The sequence below is a fragment of the Pezoporus occidentalis genome, unplaced genomic scaffold (assembly GCF_034315485.1).
Source record: "Pezoporus occidentalis ecotype Australia unplaced genomic scaffold, CSIRO_AGI_Poc_V1 ctg15, whole genome shotgun sequence".
Classification (NCBI taxonomy): domain Eukaryota; kingdom Metazoa; phylum Chordata; class Aves; order Psittaciformes; family Psittacidae; genus Pezoporus; species Pezoporus occidentalis.
In genome coordinates this window covers 5,354,182-5,376,247 of record NW_026913316.1, presented here as the reverse complement: position 1 = coordinate 5,376,247, position 22,066 = coordinate 5,354,182, and the positions used below count along the sequence as shown (strand labels likewise).

The 22,066-nt window shown below is 37.4% G+C and overlaps 1 protein-coding gene across 11 annotated transcripts in view; it reads left to right on the top strand.

The window, feature by feature from the left end:
- COBL (cordon-bleu WH2 repeat protein) overlaps positions 1-22,066 on the top strand; it is a 159,206-nt gene that overhangs the window by 77,632 nt on the left and 59,508 nt on the right. For 10 of the 11 annotated variants that reach the window (XM_062610926.1, XM_062610919.1, XM_062610920.1 and 7 more), the window contains one exon: positions 4,316-4,510. In XM_062610926.1, coding sequence (XP_062466910.1) covers positions 4,316-4,510 — 195 coding nt within the window. Of the gene's footprint in view, positions 1-4,315; positions 4,511-18,329; positions 18,467-22,066 lie in introns of those variants that run through there. The other variant, XM_062610927.1, reaches the window with a different exon arrangement.

The following is a 22,066-nucleotide window of genomic DNA, read 5'->3' as shown; positions in this document are numbered from 1 at the left end:
CTAACTTCCATTTTTATTCACATCTGTTTTTGTAAGAGGCAATTCTCACAACAGTGCACTTTTAATACATTAATCTTGCATTATTTTATTATCATTAAAATTTTCAGATGTATCCATAATATGTCAGAGTTTTAGAATTGCATTCTAGGTTGACTTTGGAACACAGACTGGCCTCTGCTTTAGGGTCTTAATCTAGCTTGTGTTGAGTTCAGGACGCTATGGACTTTTGTAGTCTTGTAGAAAGTTGACTTCTCATTGTCTTTTGAATGACTTGTATGCCTCAGTCACCAGATTACTCTGAGTCTTTGTACTTCTGCATTTTTAACAGCTCCTCTTTGACATTCCAAAAAGTCTTTGGAAGCTAGATTTCAGCCTCAAGAACTAGCAGGAAAAAATCCTAAAAATAAACTGCTAAGCCCCAAAGAAAGCATCTTGTACATTATAAAAAAAAAAAAAAAAAAAAAATTCCTTAGATTTCAGCAGTTTAATGACAGGGAGAAAGCTAGCTGGCAAGTGCAATATGGAACAATGGATCCATGAAACCTGATGGCACTATATGTAGGCATGGCATATTATTGCCTCCTTCCAACATCTACTTCATGGAATTGAAATGAACTTAGGTCCATGGTTGTGATTCGGTACATGTTCAAGACTCTTGCTCAGCTAGAGTCTTAACTTGATTGTTGACTGTACTGGTGTATCTGTACTTATGCTGGGTTTTCTTTGGCTTAATAAAAAAAAAAATAAATAAAAAGGGAAGAAAGAGGAAGCTATTTCTTTTCTCTTGCTAGGTTGCATTACTTTGTTGTTTTTTGAATTCCTAAGAAAGTGCTCTAATCCTAGCGATCTACCAGACACTGTGATTTTACAAGTTGAGAGACAGTTTTGAAAGCTTGCTATTTAATTCATTGGCATGAATTTTCATTTTCTGACATGATTTTTCCTTTTTTTTTCTTTCTCTTTTTTTTTTTTTTCACAATACTGTTACAAAACACAGATTGTAGGAACTGATTTTGACTCTGAACAGAACATTCATGCTAACCTGTTTTTCAAATGAAACAGAGGATAAAGGCTGACTTTTTTAGCTAGCTACATTGGCTGCAACACTTCAGCTTGGCTTTCCTCTATTACACTGCTGTAATTTGAGTAGTTCCACTGAAATTAATGCATTGATACCAAATTAAAGCAAGAAGAAATAAGAGACAGTTTGTGTAAGTGGCATGTACATACCAGGTCCCTGCAAGTTTGCTTAATTAATGTTGTATACTCCTAATAGTTGCCTTGCTAACCTGCCTGAACCCCACCTCCAAAATCCATTGATTTGGAAAGAAGCTGCACTGCATCTAACACAACATAAAATATAAAAGATGGGTAAGCCATTGTTTGTCTAGATTAGGTTTACAGTGAAAGATGAGTCATGCCAAAACCACTTGTGTCAGTGGTTTGTGTCCAGTGTGTTGATTTTTTCTTTTCTTCTTAAAGCCACTAGGAAGCACTACACATGTGGAAATCTTGAAGGTCTGCCTTCATTTAGACAAAGCTCTCATTGCTGACTGATGGGGCTTTCAAAACGACTTTGAAGTTGTGCCTCATTCCACTCCCCTGGAAGCCATAGCAAGTTTTTATTTGAGGGGAAGAGTCTTAACATGAGCATCCTTGAAATGCTCACTCAGTATATAATGGGCTTGATATAAAGGTTGGACTTGGAAAAGAAAACATAGATGAATTTTTCAAAATGTTAGGCTGTTTTTTTTTCTTTCATTAAAATATTATTATAAACTGTTGTCCTACATGACAACTATTTATAGTGTCATGTAAGAATTACATTTTTTTCTTGCATCTTCTGTTAGAAAATCCAAGCTCAAGAAAAACCCAAACACAACAGATTTAGAATGGTTAGTTGTTCATCACTGTATTCCTTCGCAGTGATCTGTTTTCTGGAAGAGGATTCTGATAGCTCTTCAGTCACAAGGCCTAGAGGTAGAATCGAATAGGATGGTAATTTAAAACTGGATATATCTTATCTTCTTACTGGTACTCTGTATTTGTAATTCTGTGAGGGGAAGTCTTAGTGGGGTTTATTATTTCTATACATATTTAAATCTCTTCACGAAATTTCTCAACCATTTTATCCAGCAAGGAAAATCAAAGAACAGTCACAAAAGCATACCTATTGAATACACTTTAAAATTATTTTGTTCTTTCATTTTATGAGTTTGTGAAAAAAGAAAACTATATTTCACCCTGTGAATTTTGTCATTTCTTTAGGAGTAAACAAACTTATTTGATAGGACCAGGTACAGTGTGCACTGGAATGACTTAAAACTTGTAGGTTACAGATGAGGTCATCATTTTTTCCACTGCCTAAGATACAGGGCCAAGAAAAGAGTATATTTATAAGATTAGACCTAATCTTTTAAACCTCACCTTCCACTTTGAGCTTTTTTCTCCATTTGCTAAATAGATGAAGAAGCTATTGCTGCTATTCAGCTCATAAAACTTGTCAATGAAGAAGATGTGGCAAATACTGCTTGACATTAGTCAGTCAGAGAATACCAGTAGCATGCCCTGTTTGTGCCAAATACACTAGTCCAAGACGAAGTCTGCTGTGCAGTGTGCTACATAAAAGGTAACAGAGGCATCCAGCTAGTAGTTTTAACTCGGTGATGGTTATGTAGTCAGTTTTCTATCTGCATTTAGCACTTTCAGTTGCTGTCATGGGAATCTGTAAACCATTGAACTTTACCAAGCAGTCAAGAATATGTACTACATAAATCTTTTTGTACTGTTACTTTTTTTTTTTTTTACCTTTTATGCTTCATCAGTGCTTCCTCAATGGTTCTAAAATGAAAATAATTGCCTTTTTGAGCTTGCTGACCCTTTTTTTTTTTTTATTTTTATCTAAGATTGCACTTGGCACTTGTGGAAAGGAATTATTGTGCCATGTCACTAATCAAATTCACTGAAACTTACATTCTTACAGTAAGCCACATATCTACCACAGCAATGCAAAGCATTTTCCAGCACTTGGGTTTAAAGAATTGCCTCTTTTATCTGGAAAGTGATGGGATTTGTGGTGGTCTCAAGTTTCCTGCCTGTACGTATTCTCTAGTTTTGGACCAAATTCTGCCTAAGAGCTTTATGTCCTCAATGAGTGAGGACATAAAGTTGCATGTTCTGTTGTGCTAAGAACAGCCTTATCAACCATGGTTATCAGCCTGTGCTTCCGGAATTCGTATCCTGCTCCAGCTCATGGTGGTTTGGTATCTGGTGATTTCACAGAAGCCATTTCTGAGAAGCGACCGTCTCGTAACTTAATTAAAAAGTAAAATCTTTAATTTAATATGGATGCTTCTCTTAATTAAAAATAGCAAAAGGTGACTCACAGGTTTGAGGGAAAAGTTTTTGCTTAGGTCTTTATTAGCAGATCCAAAAAATTAATTATGTTGAATCTTAGTGTCAAAACTAAATTAAAAATGCATATTTTCAAGTAATCATGCTTCCCAGTCTTTCCTATTGTAGATTTACTGCTATAAGACTGCATATATTTCTATCTGTGTATTGATATAAAAATATATGAAGGCCTGAGTCTGAAATCAGTGAAATTTTTTCCATTAGTTTCATTAAGTTTTTAGTGAGAACTAAAGTAATTTTTAACATTAAGGAATAATTAAATATTTTCTGCTGCTTCTTTCATCTGGGTTTATTAAAATCCAGAATGGTGCTTGTCCACAGGGCTTCTTTTGACCAGGTGAAATGGTTGTTTTCAGTAGATTGTGAATTATTATGCTTGATCGTGCATATTGGAAATTGATTACAGCAGAGTTTCTCTTACATAAATATGCAGAGAAGACTCCAGTAAATCAGGCATATTGATAATAAAATAGACAAGTCTGGGACACAGACAGCGTGTGATTAATACAGTGTTCCAATTTGTGAGCATCTCTTGCTTTCAGAAATGTGTATTGCTTGTAATTTAAATACAGCTGTGAATGTATTTGGATAACCGTAACTATGTATCCTGATGAAGCGTATATTTTAAATAGCAAGCAGCAGTAGTGTTCCCATCAATACTACTGTTAAACTGCAGTAGGTGCTTATCATGCCTCCTGACTTACTGCCTATAAGCTTTGTTCCAGTTGATCTTCAGAAGTTTCCAAAAGTTACAGTTTGCAATTCAGCAGGTTTGGCAGAGGAACATACATGATTATTCATATCATTGTTTAAACGCTAACCAGATGTGTCTTGTTTTCCTTCTTTCTTTCCCATTGTTTCTAGAAAGTGATGTTAATCCAAGATGTTAATCCATTTACAGGGTTTTTCCACTGCACCAAATTCCCCTTCGGTGAATTCTCGTTCCAGTAGCCTGGGTTCATCACTGTCCCTTGGTAACATCTCAGGAATGACAGCAAACCCAGAAGTGAAAAAGCGCAGAGCACCTCCTCCACCGGTTGCGACACCTGCATTGCAGAACGTGGAGATGAGTGGACAAGAAAAGACAGCAGCACAGGTAACAGTGACACCGCAGAATGAGCTGCTTTGCTTGAAGTGCTGGCTACCATTAGTTCATTTGTCAGAGCTAAAGTAATTCACAGATACTGTGGCTAGCCATTAGCTGTGGCTCACCAAAACTCTTGATCTTGCAAAATAAAATTACCAGAAGTCTTGGAGTTTTGTACATATTCACTGAGCTTTCTTGAGACTGCCTCAAGTTTTATCCCATGTCAGGACTCTTTCTAAATCATAGAATCATAGAATAATTAGGGTTGGAAAGGACCTTAAGATCATCCAGCTCCAACCCCCGTGCCATGGGCAGGGACACCTCACACTAAACCATGTCACCCAAGGCTTTGTCCAACTTGGCCTTGAATGCCACCAGGGATGGAGCATTCACAACCTCCCTGGGCAACCCATTCCAATGCCTCACCGCCCTCACAGTAAAGATCTCCTTCATTATATCCAATCTAAACTTCCCCTGTTTTAGTTCAGAAACATTTTGTGAGGCCTTATGCTAAAAGAAGGAGAGTGAAGAAAAAATAAGGCAGAAAAGCTGGAAATTGTATAGAGTGACTTGGTGTCCTTATTGGCCAGGACAGTCCTTGAAAATGAGTGACAGTTCTAGTGACTGACAAAAATCTCCTTTGTACTGTTTTGTCCAGAAGCTTGTAAGGCCTACATCCCTGTTTCGGGTGCTACTGTGGGATACCAGAAGATCTGCTCTGCTTTCTGAGTCATGCCATGTGACCTTTCAAAGCAGTGCTCTGGTTTTGCTTTTAGAAAAGGTCACTGTTCCTCAATCCAGTTATCAAGAATTAAACAGAAATGGGGGAAAACCTTTCCGAGGATGTAACCCTTTGAAAAGAATAGAGTTAAGGGAAAAGGAGATTGTTCTTGTTTTTATAGTGACATTCAGGTGTGTATGTTACTAGACATGCACAAGCACATTAAGACTTCTGGTTCCACCATCAACAAAAGTATTACATTCTAAATATAATACTGTAAAAGTTAGTATATAAAGCCATGCCAAATAAGAACGCAAGGAGCCAATACCTTCAAGGTTGTGTAATGCGGACTGACTCTTATCTGCTTAGGACTTATCACCTCTACAGCAAACTGATCTTTTGAAAGCTGTCTTAGTGCAAAATGGAGTCAGGAATGAATCTTTCAAGTTCAGTATAGAGGAGAAGACTAGGGCACAACCTCACTCTCTGTGACTCTTGCATATCTGCATTAAGACATATGGTAAATAAATGCCTTCTCCAGTGAAGCATTGTGCAGCTGAAGTCAGTGCATGCTCTTCGTAAAGGACTGTGGAACCTTATTTTCCCATTCTTAAGATCTCTAAAAGTATGATTGCTGGAATATACCAGTGTTTTATCTTTCAGAATCGGACTAGGTGCCTTTGAAATAGCACTCATGTATAGACACAACTGAAGAGAAACCACAATGTTGCAACGTTTTGTGCACTTTTTAAAATTTCCTTTTGCAGTTCCTACTGTAAGTATTTTGATGAGGTTTACTGTGTCTTCCAGAGTTAAACATTGTATTTGAAATAAATAGATATTTTACTACAAAAGTACTATGGTGTTATAACTCTTAAGTTTATACAGGTATGATAGCCACAGACTATATAATTTTGCCGTTCTCTTAGGCTCATCTCCCTGCAGTGTGGCCATGATATCTTAAATTCTGTTGCATATAATATATACATAATATAAACTCTCTTTAAACAAGCTAATGTTTATATTTCCATCATGGCCGCTGATAGATTAAAGTGCTGACTTTTTGAAGGCATTAGGAGGAAAGTACTTTATTTATCACAAGTAGCATACAGTACGGTGTCAATTTCAAATTCTCTTAGTCTAAAGGAAAAAGCCATTTTGGAGAAGGGAAACAGATGAAGGTTGCATCAGACGTTTTTCTGTGACAGAGTTAATTTTGGGCAATAGAAATGTCTTGTGTAGTTGACAAAGGCAATGAAGAGCAAAGCAGATTATGGGCACAGTTGTTAGAGTTGGATTGCACAGTTGCATCTGTTGGGTAAAGGACATCTTTCTGAAAATGGTTGCATAGGTCAAAATATTAAACAGTTATGGTGTGCCTCTGAAGTTCCTAGGCTGAAAGGTGTTCACAGGGTGCCCTGCAGTTTGAACAGAAATGTGTGTAGTACAGTTGAAATGAAGCACAAGTTCCATGAACCAAGTGAAGAGATTAAGTATTCAGTATTGTGTGGCAAGGTAGCAACAGAGGTATTGTTTATAAGAGAACCCAAATAGTTTTGTTTTATCTACGTGCAGACTATCCAGTTTGCTGTGAAAGTAGAGGAAAAAATCTCAGGGTGTAAGTTGATTCCTTTAGTTTATGGGAAGAAATTAGCAGTGGTCTTTTTTTCAAGGAAGGACGTCAATTCCTTATTAATGAACTTCCTTCCATAAAAAGATAAGATGTTTGTTTAGAAAACTTTATTTATGTGCAACTGTTACTAACAGGAAATCCTACAAAAGGGGAACATGTTTATTTCCAGTGAAGCTAGCACATTAATAGAAAATGAAAAAGGTAGTTCAGAAGGTTTTTTTCTTTTTTAACTATCTGATCCCAGAAAGCTGTATAGAAAAGTAAATACTGTAGCTGTTATGAATACCTGTAGTTTGACTTCCCAACACAATAAGCCTGTAATTTTTAACCTGTTGTTCAGCTCCAGAGCATTCAGTGTTCTTTATATGAATGGATTCCTTGAGGAATATGTATCTCATCTCCTTTCTTAGTGGTTGCAATCAGAAATTTCCATGTGTATGAAGACTGGGGTGTTTTAATTTATGCTTTATATGTTTAGGTTTTCTCCTTTCACTTTTCTGGATAGGTGGATTGCTGCAATATAATTTTACCATATTGCAGCTTTTGTTTCTGTGGGGCTTACAGTAATTTACCTCCTTGAGGGCAAAGCCCCTGCAGTAACTTTAATTACTTTTTAGTGCAGTGTCATTAGTTTTCCATGTCTGTCTGAAGGTAATGTTTCCTCTGTAACTGTTTTAAATCTCCTCTAGAAAATACTTATTTCTGGTCAGAGCACAACTGAGCAATGTTTCAGTGTGCTGAACATGCATTAAGTAGTTTGCAAAGGAATGCAAAGTCAAAGAAAAGAATCTACAGATTTCTTCCCTGGAGACTCCCCCCCTGCTTATCTTAAACATCTTCCAAATGATGCTATTTAGGATAATGAGAAGTCACTTGAAAAAAAAAATGCTTCTCAAAAGAACAGGGTATGGCAACATTACCAGTATGAAAAGCCAGAAAGCTGGATACTTTAGAAGCAAGGAGGTTCCCTCCTTCCTTAAGTTGGGAGATGAAGACCACACCATTCAGAGAGCAGAGCCTGAGCAGTGTAGGAGTGAGGAAAAACTGACTCTCCTTTGCAAACAATACCTTTTCTCTATCACAGCACTTAAGATGATGTGCTAGCAGAATTATGAAGTCTCCTACACGCACAGTGTAAACTGAGTCCGTTATATAACTACACAGTTTTCAGGTTTATTTCCATGTTTATATAGTTTCCTGGATGTACTGTAGATAAACTAACATACGTTCCTCTCCTCTCCATCCAGATCTTAAACTTGGGTTGTTGACTCCCCATTCTTGGTCAAGGCCATATCTTTAGAGAAGACTACCTGCCCTCAGTGTTTGATCACAGCAGATGTTCTGTCACCACTAATAATTTAGCCATTGAAGAGGCTTACTCACGTAAATAAAAAGGAATGTTGCAGCCAAAAAGAGTCAAAGGCTTGCTCAGATCATTGCTGACAGGTTTCTTTCTTCCTGCTTCTAGTTTATTTTTCACCAATTTTATGCCTAAATGTAAAGTTCAGCTTTTAAGAGAATCATTTTAACATGAACAAATATAAAAGAGTCTATCATATCTTTTCTGGAGGAGAAAAGGTACTCATACTAAAACTTTGCCAGATTTCTTATTTATAAAGAGAAGATACTTTCAGTATTTGCTGTACATCTTATTAAATGGGAAGAAATTTCATATGTGGAAATGCAGACAAAATACTATTTTTGCCACCTTAGTTGATTTCAAATACTGACCACCACACTGGATTTTTCTTTTTTCTTTTTTTTTCCTTTTCAAGTCTTTCTGTACTTCTGTTGCAGATAGCAGCCTCCTGCGATGTATGGTCCCCTGTTCCTAGTGAATATTGCACTTGAAAGAATTATGATTCTCCTGGCAGTCATTGTTAGGAGTGCTGCAGAGCTGGCAGGACACTGGGTTAGGCATCCTAGTCATTTAGTAGCATTTTTATGCCTTTGATAGGGATGCTTTTCTCACAGCAGAATTTGTGTTACAGTACTATTCACTGTCCTTTTATACGTAAACCAATATATGATCAAAAGCTTAAGTCCCCTCTGGTTGATTGAGCATTTTAAGATTGTGTCAAAAGAAGGAGGTACTCTAGTGAAATGTCCCACTGAAAGCCATTGAACCCATATGCAGGCAACCTTGCAGGCTGTAAATGACATTTCATTTTGTTCAGCCTGGAGAAGAAAAGGCTCCGGGGAGACCTTAGAGTAGCTTCCAGTACCTAAAGGGGACTTATAAGAAATCTGGAAAGGCACTTTTTACAAGGACATGTAGTGACAGGACAAGGGGCAATGGCTTTAAACTGAGAGAGGGGAGATTCAAATTAGACATTAGGAAAAAATTCTTTATTGTGAGGGTGCTGAGGCCCTGGCACAGGCTGCCCAGAGAAGTTGTGGCTGCCCCATCCCTGGTGGTGTTCAAGGCCAGGCTGCATGGGGCTTTGAGAAATCTGGTCTAGTGGAAGGTGTTCCTGCTTGTGGCAGGGGGTTGGAACTGTATGATCTTTAAGGTCCCTTCCAACCCAAACCATTCTAAGATTCTGTGATTCGATGGCATGGAAATGATGACAGCATATAGTGAAAACATACCTGGAATACATTCTACCAGCAAGAACCACAGAATAATGTTCAAGTAGTAAAAATAAAGGACAGGCAGTGAACGAAATACATGAATGAAATTATATTGAAATCATTATTAACATACTAAATTTGTTCAAAGCGTTATTAAACCATAGTCTCACCCACATTTCCAGAATCAGTCCCTGAATTTGCAGTTCTCAGATTTCCCACGTGTATGTGTCTATGCTACAGGCATGGACTTGGAAGCCACTTGAAATGTGACTCATTATCTTCTTTAGAAGTAAAATGTATTCTAAAACAGTGGCCAAGTTTTTTAGAAATGGTTAGCTCAGCTGTCCATAATTAGGAAGCTGAGTTTGTAGCTTGATGTTTTCTGAACTTTTAAGATGTCAGAAGCTACGTCTGGTTGCTCAGCAACTCGGTATCTGGCCACTGTGATTTTAATATCATATTATTTTTCACTATGCCACCTTCTGTTGCAAAAGGAGTTTAAATTGAGATTGTTAATATAAAAATCTGAGCAAAGCCAGCATTTTCTTCCACTAATGTTCCCCCAGCACAGCAGGGTTTGGTTTTGTTTTTTTTGCACAGATATCTTTCTTTCATGTTTGCACAAAATGATTATCATTCTTCCACCTTACTTCTTCATAATTTAATGCCACGGCTTTGTGGTTAGCTGACTGCAAGGAGAATCTTGATCAGTATTTAATCACACTGTTACTGCTGTTCTCCTCAGGTTTCCAAAATGACACATTTTCCTATGGCTGCAAATTAATCTCTAAAGCAATGAATACAGGTCCTGTAGAGCAGTGTAGAGTAAGGTATATTCCTAATATGCACATTTGTGTCAGTAAGGGTGCCATCAGTAGAGCTGTCCATCTGTGTGTCCTGTGAGTTAAAGTTTCTTAAATCTGCTTTGAACCTGGGTTTTTTGGGTGAATCTGGTATTTCAGATAGTAATAACACTGCAGTTGGCTTTCCTTCTGAGAAACAGATGAGTGCGTAGAAAGAACCTATGTTTGTATGGATGACAGACTTTTTTACTCACAAATTTTCTTGGACTATCAAAAGCATCCTTTTATGGGAGAGGCATGGTAGCAGCTGGCACTGCAATTGTAGGAAAGTTGAGAGACAGAACATGCACAACTGCATAAGAACATCTACCATGAACTGAGATTTATCATAGGCAGGTGTCTAAACCTGCTTGATTAACATATGCTGTGAACACCTCTAGAAGCACCATATTCTCACTACCTTACTGCCTTCTACCTCTTCCTTTGTGCATCTGCTGTAATTCATTATTGTGAAAGCTTCACTCTTATCAGAGTCCTGTGTCCAGAGAAGAAAAGTTTCAATTTGCTTTAAATTTGCCTAGTTGGTTAATCCCGTTTTTGTAGAAATTATTGTGGTTGTATTTCTGGGAGGGGTTGTTTGGATTTCATACTTCAGCAGAATAGCCTTATGCTGTAGGTATTTTCTTCCCTTTTGCCTTATGGGGTTTTTTCCCATATAAGGTGAAGTCTGTATGAATTCTTGTATTATACTTCTTTAAAATGTGAAAGGTAGTGAGCAGTTCCTGGTGTAGACCATCTGACAGTTGTATTCAGCTTAAATTAGGAGCCAAGAATTCAGTAAAAGGCTGGATGGACTTAGATTAGTTATCTCCCTTTCTTAGGTTACACCTAAGCCAGAAATGTCTACTAGAAGTCAACAAGATATGAGTGCATGTTATTTTTATCATCTTTCAGAGAGGAAGGGAGGTTTCTTTTGACTCAGAGGTCTTCTGGGTGAGGTCTTCTCAACCTTTCTCTTATGACACATTTCCTTTCTCAAGTGTTCTGTGACTATATTTTTGTTTTGCTTTGTTGGTTTTTTTTTCTGTGGAACATCTAGAAGTCTCTTTTGAGAATAACAGATACTTTTTTCACATTCTGAGGAAGGATGCAATGAATCAGTTTCTGCTGTAGGAAAAAGCTGGTTTTCATAATGTCTTTTACTTCTACAAAATACTGCATCTTCTAGGTTACTTCTCAGGTTTTTATAAGTTCCATAAGGATACGAAAGCAGGGTTTGTTCCGAAGGAGAAGGGAGAACACTTGACTGATTTTTTAATGTTTTTTAAAATGTCGATTTAAAGTTATTAAATAACTGGGTTTGTTCTGGTTCTGGTTTCATTTTCTTGTTGTGTACAAAGAAGTCCTGAAATGTGTATGCTGTGTGTTTTTAAAAGCTCCTTAGCCTGTGTTCGTTAACTGAGGATATCATGTGTGTTAGCCAAAGCTATCTTCAGTTTTCATGGTAGACTTGCTAGAGTTCTCAGGTGATGTGTGGTATCTCTTAATAGCATTTTTGTGATGAGGGCAGGGATATTGAATCTTTATGAAAAATGCTTTTTCTCAAAAATTTCCAGAGTTTTTGAGATGATAGAGGGGTAGTACAGCTGCTAAGAAAACTTGTTAAGTCATGCTGTCTTCCTAGGTTTTGTATTACAGTTTTGATGTTAGTTGCTGGAGTGCACATGGTACTGCTGTGCGATGCCAGACTGAGAAGCTGGGGACTTCTTATACAGTTGGCATGAGGCCGTATTTTGGTGAGGTCAAAGAGTAGCTGAGTCTTTCTGTGTATTAATACGGATATATATGTAGTTAATAGGTAAACCCATTACAGATTGAGATTGCATCTATTTCTCTGTATTTCACATCAAATTCATGTAGCACTCACTTATTTTGGATGTACTAGGCTGTAAGTACTTTTCATTAGGTTTTGAGTATCCATCTCTCGTTGGGGCTTTTATTCCAGTTATTCTGTCTGAAATTTTCCTTAGAAGCTTATTTACTTCATTTATGCATTTCTGTAGATGTTGAGAGTTTATGGGTATGATGGGGTCTTTTTCATTTGCTCATAAAGACATCTATTTTATAAATAAATACATATTTTATAAAGAAATCATTTATTTTGCCACACTGATATAAACACTGCCTTTCTCTTTGGCTAGAGAGTTGCCTACTGTTCTCCTAGGATGATGAAGCACTTCAAGTTTGCTTTACATCTTTCACAGGTTAAGGTTGTCCACATAGGCAGATAATGAACATGGAGCTTGTCCAGGAACATAGATAAGGAACGTGCTTTAGTTCCTTTGTCTGAGGAGTGTGCTCTAATTCCTTTGTCTGAGCAGCAGCTGTGCAAAGTATTCTCAGGATGATGCACCAGAGACTGCAGTGCTATCTGAAACAGAAAAGATTTTACAAAATAACTGTGTATTAAGTCTCTTTCTACTGTGTGGAGCAAAGAAATAGAGGAAATAGAATAGTGTTGCTAAATGCTACCAGTGCCACATTTTGGGTTTTCATAAAGAAATTCAGAGGAGGAGAGGAAAAAAACAAAAGTGAGAGTTGGCATTTACAAAGTTTGCGGGAAATAAAGAAAACCGTAAGTCTCCCAACATGGCTTATAGTGGGAAAATTAATAGAAATGTAATAGAAAATTTAACTAGTTGTCATCTGTGAAGATAATGAACAGGGTAAATATAGCTTTAGTAAAACAGAAACCTTACCTTACAACTCTCTTAGAGTGCTCTTGACGCATGCAGCAGACAGATGGATATGTGTGATCTGGTTGATACAGTCTGTCTGGGTTCCTACAAAGCTTCCACAAAATTCCCTCACCAGGGATTTCTTAAGGAAATCAAGTCTCCATTCCATAAGGAGGAGGGTCATTTTATTCTTAAATAACTGACAGTAAAGAAGAGAAGAGTCATGGGTTAGGAGTTAATAATCTGCTCATCTAGTGGTGGAACATTGCAACAGCTTTAGGGTATTTAAGGATCCATGTTCATCATATTAAGAAGTGACCTGGAAAAAACAGTAAAGTGACAGTTTGTTGCTGGTACTTGAGTTATCCAGATAGTACAAAGGCTGAGAAAGAAACTGTTGGACGACCTTATGAGATTGACTGCTGGCAGCACTTGCAGGTGAAAACAAGTAAAATTCTATGGAGGTGTGAAGTGATATACATGAGAAAAACACCACTCTGAATTTTCCCTAATACCTTGTAAAATATTGGTCTCTAAGGTGGCAATAACCAGTTAGGAAGACCTTAGAATCATAAGACATACTTCTTTGAAAAAAGACAGCTCAAACATCAACAGCAATCAAAAAAGCAAATCAGATGCAGAATGTTTTAGGAGAGGAAAAGAAGGTAAAACCAGATCTTTATTACACCACTGTATTGTGAACTTTATTATGCCATCTTAAATACTACTGTAGCATTCCCCTTGTTTCAGATTTTCTGTATTACAGAATGGGAAGAGTCTCATGGAAGGGCATCAAGTGTAATTGAAGGTGTAGAGTAGTCTAATACAGAGACAACTAAGTAAACCATTATTCTTCACTTGACTCTTCATTTGAGATTTGACTATTCAGCCAGCCATTACAAGAGCATTTGAAGATAGTAAGAATGAGGCAAACCCCACAAAGCCAAAGTGTGTTGTTCTTTATGCAAGCAATAGATCCATGGAATGCCTTGCCAGGGGTTGATGTGGGTGCCAAAAATTTTACTTACACTCAAGAGGAGAATGAACAAATGCTGCAAGGATGACCAGTCTGTGTGAATCTTTAAATATAAACCACACCAGGAAGTCACCGTTACGAAGATGGTTGATAGATGTAAAAATACTCGGGAGGAGGTAGTAGTGAACATACCTTCTTCCCTTTTCTTCTGCTGCTCTCCAGGTGCTTCCTGCAGTCTGATACAGAAGCCCGAGCAGAACCCTTGATCTAACCCAGTAGAGATATTTTTGGATAATACTGAAGAGATTTGTATCTAAATATTTGTCTCATATGATCTGATACCACTCCAGGAAAGTCACTGGCAGCATTCTCAATGACTTCACTTGGTCTTCTTATCACTGTAATTTGATAATGAGGCAACATGTCTCTTGTTAGAAACAGCTGTCTTTGATTGCTAGTCCCAATCATCGCTCTTTGTTTTGTGCTCGTGAGTGCAAAACTTGCAGAATGAGGCTATAAGTTTTGCAAGGAAATCATATGAGCAAAAAGAATTTTACAGCATGAGCCCTAAAGCAACTTGCCTGGTATACATGTTGCAACTTAGTATTGTAAGTGCAATATCGAAGAGCCCTACAGGACTCCAAGGGTCATATTTGCAGCCCCCTGGACTGCATCTCAAAATACAAAACAGAAAGCAGCATGAAAGGCTTGATCCCATTCTATTTGCAATCAATAATCAGATCCACATGCATGTCAGATATTCTCTAGTTTACAGGTCCTCTGAGGAAAGAACAGCGGGGACACTTCTGTCTTGTGCAGTGATGGGGCTATTGTTTTTCTTAGCAAATGATATTTCTACCTTTCAGGAGATAGCAAGTCAAATTGGTCTTTTATGGTGTGCTGGTTTTCTGGATCTGTTCACTTATGCTCAAAAGATTGGGCAATATTTCTTAAAAGTGTGTAATGGTGGAGCTTGTCTTAATGACTTTCAGTTAATTGTCTCGTGTTGAAAAAAAGCCATATACAAACTATTGCACTTCATAGACATGAAATTCTGTGATGACATGCATTAAGTTTTATAGAAACAGTCAGCTTTGTAACCGGTCGTAAACCTGAAAAGTTTTATCTTTTTAGTATTTCCACTGGAGCTGAACCTGACTTGTGCTCTCCTATTGCAGATTTCATTATCAAGATGTACCAGAACCGGTAGTAGGAATAAGAGTGAGTAGTACAAGAGGTCTGTGGTCCTTAAAATGCCCTATATCACAGTAAATGCCTGGGAAATCAGAACACCAAACAATTAAATTCAATTTGAAGTTATCTGTTCAGTTTTCTCTAAAGAGCTCTAAAGCTGACATTCAGTTAGCTGAATGAGAAGTATCCAGACTTGTTCATGTCTGGCAAAACAATGCTCAGGTGGCAAACATGAAACCAGCCAATAGAGCATCAGATAGTATTTACTGTGCAATCTTGATGCTTTATTTCATTGAACAAGTACATTCTAGTTTTGGTAAAGGATGCAGGCCTAAATTAAAAGAAAGTAGAGAAATGTGCAGTGATGGCTGATGCTTTGTATGATGCTTTACATGATGCTGTTATGTAAAGGATCAAATTTAGGAAGGCTCAAAAAAAGCTGCTAGTGAGAGGAGTAATTTGTACTTCTTTTTATGAGAAAAACAGCTGTAAAAATTAATTCTGGTATTTGTGCACTTAACCAACATGTTAATTCTTTAAAAGTAGTTATCAAAGGCTACAGCTAGATGACACATGCACTGTAGTAACTACTTTCTCAATATCTTCAAAGAGTATTAGTTAAGGGTATGTTACATTTTAATACTTCTTTGTACATCTAAAGAAATTCCATAGTTTCAGTCCAAATTACCACCCCTCCCGTTTAGAGCTCCTAATGATCATGTTGCTGCACATTTGTTTACTAGCAGAGCGTGTCCCATTTTGAAAACAAAATTCCAGAAAGCATTTTAATAACTTTAGGCAAATTGTTTTTAGCCGACCAACTTATTTTCCAAGAGGTGTTGTGTATTTAATACCCTCATTTTCCAACTCTTTTGTCCTGTAATTTTAAATAAAGTAAGGTGTCCCAGTGTGATGAATTAATTAAAAGGAATCTTAGTTTTCTCAGTCAAGAAGTGATTAAGTGGAGTTGATTATATTTTTCTGAAGTTTGGCCAGTATCAACAAGGTGCAGAATGTCAGTGGAGGTTTTGATGCCAGGCAGAGGGTGCAGCCTCTCAGAAGTGCAGGGGGAAGTAAGACTGCATTTACACTGACTCTTTGAGAATCTGTTGTAACGCAGTTTATGGTCAAGTAACAGGTTTTCCACCAGAGTAACTTAGAATTTTAAGGTCTGCTTTAAAATTATGTCTGTTTCTGAAAGAGTGCTGCTTCTTCAGCCTCTGGAAAAAAAATCTGCTGCTTTGTAAGACGAATCCACTGTGTGTCTTTATTGCATTACTAGAAATAAGGTTTTTGCAACTTTGGCCATAAAATAGCAGCAGTGTAAGTTAAGAGTGATTTAAATTGCTTATCTGCTTTAATTGAAGGCTGGGCTGTGTGAAGTACTGAGTATTTCATGCTTTGGACGTAGATAGGCAGTTATTTACTGTAGAGGGGTGGAAGAGTGTAATTTCAAAATTTTGTCAGTTCCTCTATGGTCTGTTGTCCTGTTTTTCTCTGCGAAGTAGTCCAATCGTGCACTCTAACCTGTGTAGGTATGACCTCTGAATCAACATCAAAGTGAGAGTGACCTGGTGATCCTTGATATGTGTATAAGAACCCAGGCAAGGTGGCTTGCAGTGTCTTTATTTTACCGTTTCATGTACATCACATAATAATCATGCAAGAATAAGAGATTTGTTTGACAGGAGGGCTTCTGATTTAAGATAGCAATTAATAAAATAGATCCTTTTATTCTTTTGCAAGAAAACGTACATCTTGAGAGTTGAGTCATAGAATTATGTGCAAGAAAATTCTTGGAATAGTCTTTTCACCAACATCAATAGCATTCTTGATCTTTTGCAATAGTCTAGTTTCTTCTGGCTGTGAGTTAGTTCATGGATCACCTGCCAACTGGTACTAAACAGGCTATACTACCTGCCTTGGGAATAATACCACAGCTTACCATCTGGTGAGATCATGATACTATCACTTGACCTCCACATGTGGTCTCTGTCAAGCACTTCATTGAAAACTGGAAAGACATCAGGGCCGGAACATACTGTTCTATGCAGCCCTGAATTTTGGCAGGGTTGCAACATTTAGTAAGTAAACTTCATCTGGCTTACAAGTCACAGACAAATAGGACAGGCTGATGTCATCATAAGCTTTAACTCTCATTAAAGAGAAAGTATGTGTCAAGTAATTATTAGGCTCTGTTGGGCAAGGTATTTAGGGGAAGTTAATAGACAAAGATGATTTTAAGCAGTGAGGCTTCTGAAGAGCTGGCATTCAGTAAGCAATGAAACATGACCCTAACACTGTGCTTAATTTAGAAACTGGCTTTGTGTCGCTTTTCACATTTTGCTTGTAACTCCACCTTTCTTAGATCCTAAATTAAAATGGTAAAAAATTACAGAATAGAAAAATTAACTACGTAAATGCATTCTGTGTAAATCAAGTTTAATTTAATGGTTTAATAGCATTGCGTTCAGGTCATTGTTTAGCCAAACAAGAAAGCAAGGAAAAACGTCGCAAGTATTATCTAATAAAAACTGTTCTCTGCTACTTCAGGCTGTCATTTGAGTTACATTCACAATAATATCCCAAAAGTAAGGGGAGAGGGGACCACCAATACAGTTCCTCTGACTGCATATCACTTCAGGTTTTCTCCTTTAGAGGATGAACAGTGCAGGTCACTGGGAGAAATAGGCACCTTATTTTGTTTGCAGTGTGCAACAGACAGCCCCTGAGTCTTGCTCAGCTCTGTGTTGCTGACACTTCCAGGCAGAGATAGCAAGAAGCATGTCATGGTGGCATTTTCTAACATGTCTTTGCAGCAGAGTCTGTTTGCAGTTTTGGATGATAAAAATCTTATACTTGTGGGAGGGTAGCTTAGTATTTAGTATTAGTTATTGATGTCACGGTACCACTTTGCTATTCCCCTCTTCCTGCTTTCTGAAGATTGTAGAAACAGGGGCTTCTGGCTGCCCTTAAGTGCTGGAAGGAGCTAGAGTTGAGTGGAAATTTGCAGCGGGGCATTAGGAAGGGATGGTATGGACTAGATGATTCTACATTACCTGATTCTACAAAATTGGTAAAGAATTGGAAACTATGACTTGACTTACCACCCAGACCAGGTTTCCCAGGCATTCTGTGTGCCTGCAGATGCAGAGGGCTGATATAAGAGGGTTGAACACAGGAAATAGGTCAGATATGTTTTTCTCTAAGTTGAGAAGACTTCTGAGGTGATTGCCTAGGACTTGGTGCTAAGCACAAGAAATTCAACTTGGCTATCTCTACAGAAGAAAATTTGAAGTGTGGAGGAAAGCTTAAGCTCCAGGGAGGTATGTCACTTAGTGGCAATAGAAAGGGTATGGTTCTCCTTGTTCCTGGTCAAACATTTCTGTGATTGCCTTCTGCTTTCTAGCCATAACACTTCTTAGACAACAGTCCATCCTTTTGGCAGAAAATTGGACAAAGATGCAGGCTAAATTTTGCAGATCTTCACTTGGCTCACATCTCTGATTTTTAAGGGCAAGCAAGCAGACCAACCAATCTGCCAGCCTGTAATCCTGGATGTGACACTGAGGAATTAAAAATGGTATAGAAAACCCTTCAGCCAGTGCCTTTCCCAAAGGCAGTGACTCACAGAAATTACATTGATCATGTCAAACTCATTGGCAAAGTTGTCAGAAGAAATATGAGCTGCAGTCCTGCTATGTATTTTTAACTCTTACTAATGTTCATTTGTTGTATCAATTGTATTGCTTTAACTAAAAAGATAAGCACAAATATGAAATGAAATTTTGGAGGTTGTTTTTGCCTTTTTTTGTTTAACTTCTCTAGAGGAGAAATGAATCTTAGTAGTAAACTGCTTTGTGGTGGGTTTAAAGTGCAATTTTTAAGTGTTTGAGAGGATTTTGTTGTTTCCTCTCCCGCCCCCCAATGAAGACATAAATGAGGAGGATTAAATTGTATTCAGAGAAACAGAGGAAGTTCAATTCTTTGCCAAAGCAAACATCCGCAGACTTGTGTAGTCTACATGTTTCAATGCATGTGAAAATATTTGGTGATGTGGAGTGACTTCCCTGAGTGGAAATAATATTGCAGCTAGCAATGAGATTTTGCAAAAGAAGGAAATCACAGCTATCGTAGTAATTTAACATCTCAAAAATTTGTTTATGGATAGTTTCCTGTCTGACACATGGAAGTGAACAAGTTAAAGTGTTTAAAGATTAGAATGACATTAATTTTTAACTGCCCTTGACCATGACTTTTCACAAAGGGTGTGTTCAATAAAAACAGATGGAAAAATGAGCTTGCCCCTTCACCTTGTAGTGGCTTTCATGTGTCAACTGATTTAGCTTTCTGTTGCCAGTCAGCTGAGTATTCAAGGACATCCTTGGCTTTCACCTTTTTTATTTTATAAATAAAATAACAAGAACATAGTAATTTCTGTAAAATCCAGCAATGCTGAGCTTTTTTTTATGAAGACTGAGATTTTTTTGCAGTCACAGCTTTTTTTTTTTTGATAGTGACTACTAAATTCCATTACAAAACTCTAATACCAGATTTGTATAATGCAAAAAAAATAATTTTAAATTAAGCAGCATAAAAGTAGGCAAAGCTATACAATATTTCATGGCATCTGATTAAAAGATTAATTACAATGTATTTGCAGAAAAGCAATTCAATTTGCACTCTATAAGCCAGACTTCTCACTTAACACAGTGCCTGATCCTTGCAAAGCAAACTCAGAAGCTAAGGCCATGAGTATGGACAGAGTGCAGCCACCATGTTGTCCAAACACAGTACAGGAGGCACGGTGCAGAGCTTCAAACTTACGAGGGAACACCCTGATACAAAGCAGTGTTGTGTCAGAACACAAATGCAGCTGTCCTGCTTGAAGAGTTACTTGGTGTTATACTGTGGACTTGAACTCATGTTGGCAGCAGCTTGGGCATCTCTCATCTAACCTTGTTCCATGTGAGAGTGGCGTGTCCGGAGTAGCACCAGCTATTGGGTCTAGTCAGTCCAAATGTCAGTCTTGCTATCACACCATGCTTCTCTATATAACTTACTTTAAATCTCCCTTTAACTTCATTATTAATTTTATCTTCAGGTTTGTGAGATCTAACACTGAAAAGCAAGATGTACAGAACTAAAATTACCAATGAGGAGAAATTGCTTGCTAATTTTTAAAGCGTAGTTATTTCTATGCATCTTATCAAATGATAAGTTTTTCAGATATTATCCTCTTTTAGCATTGTTTCCATGTTCCAGATTTTTTAGTATCTCTATGTATTTTGGTTTCGCAATATGTCACTGGATTGCATGGGATCCTAGTAAGCATTTTAAATAACCCATACAAGTGCATTCTACAACATCAGAACATGTTTCGGGGAAACATCAGGCTGCTGTCTTTGAGTGCCATTTGTAATGCGCGTGTGGATTAAACATTCAGTTTTTAATCAAATGAAATGGGTACTACCCAATAAGGAAACAAGGTAGAGAAGTTAAGTGCTGAATAGGCAATTTAATACAATGAAGCTCACAGTGGTCAGCCTCATGAATTGCTCATGCACCCAGTTTATTTGAGAGCTCCTTGAATTTTCCTTTGTCAGTGTATGCTGGTGAAAAGCCTAATAATGTATGACCTGTCCAGGGAGTATTAGACATATGAGTAAATGTTGTTTAAGACACATTAATGTTCAGTAGGGACTTCTTGTGGTTTCTAGTGCTAGGCATGTTGAAGCATCTGTTGCCCTGTGAAAATGCAAAATCAGCTGGATAGAATAGTTCTTATATCATCAAGCTTAGTGGACAGATTTATGTCTCCATTCTGCAGCTGAAAGATTTATCTCTCTAATTTTCTTAGAACGGCTCCTCCTCAACTGCTTTAAATTATGTACAAAATCGTAGCAAAATATTGTTAAAAACTCTCAAACCATAAATCTTACTGACATACCAACCTACCACTTGTCTTTCATACAGTGCTATAAAGCATCAGTGCAGTTATGGTTATATCAGAAGTTTAAAACTGGTTAATAAAATACGTGTCTTTTCTTCTTTCTTTACTTGTAGAATGGCTCTTAATTATGTCAAGATTTCTTAAATTCTTTATGAAGGGAAGAGGGTTGTGATGGTCCCACCCATAGTTTGAGATTATGCCGTTGTTTGTTTAGTTACAAATTAGCTCTGATTTTTTTCTCTGGATCATATTTAAACGCTCTTGTAATTCTGCAGGCATTCTAACCCCACACGATATCATCACCAGCAGGTGTATCAGAGTCTGGCCTGCTTAAATCAAAGTGTGTGTCTAGTCAGTGTTGGATGATGGAAACCAGTTTTTAGTCAGGGCATGCTAGTGATTGAATCCATGTGTTCTTTTTCCAATCCTTTTTATTTACTTCTAAAAATAATTTCTGCAAACAATCACTCACTGATTCCCTGAACAAGACACTTTTGTATACAAATCAGACAGAATGCATTCTATAACACAATAAAAGATCCTGATGTGTAATATTGCACTAAAAAAAAATATAGAAGCAAGAGAGTAACTGAGCTGTCTTTTAACAACAGTTTGTATCATATGCTATGTAATTTTTTATTTGTATGTGCTAAACCGCCATGGGACATCCCGTAAAAACAATCCTTTCCTGACATAACCCTGTTGCTGGTAGAGTATGTGTATTGCCTGTAGCTATGATGTATGAGCAGGAAGAAAATAGCTTTAAGGATGGTTTTGTTAAATAGGAAACCTGGAAAACTGCTAAGTTTTCATGTTTCTATTTCTCCTTTTTTATGGCAAAATAATAGCAGTGAGACTAAAGGAAAAATCTGTTGCCATAAGACAAATGTTTCTTGTAACATTTATGAAAATATTGGGAAGAGTTGTTTGGATTTTGAAGCAAAAGTATGCACTTTTTTTGTAACATCATAAT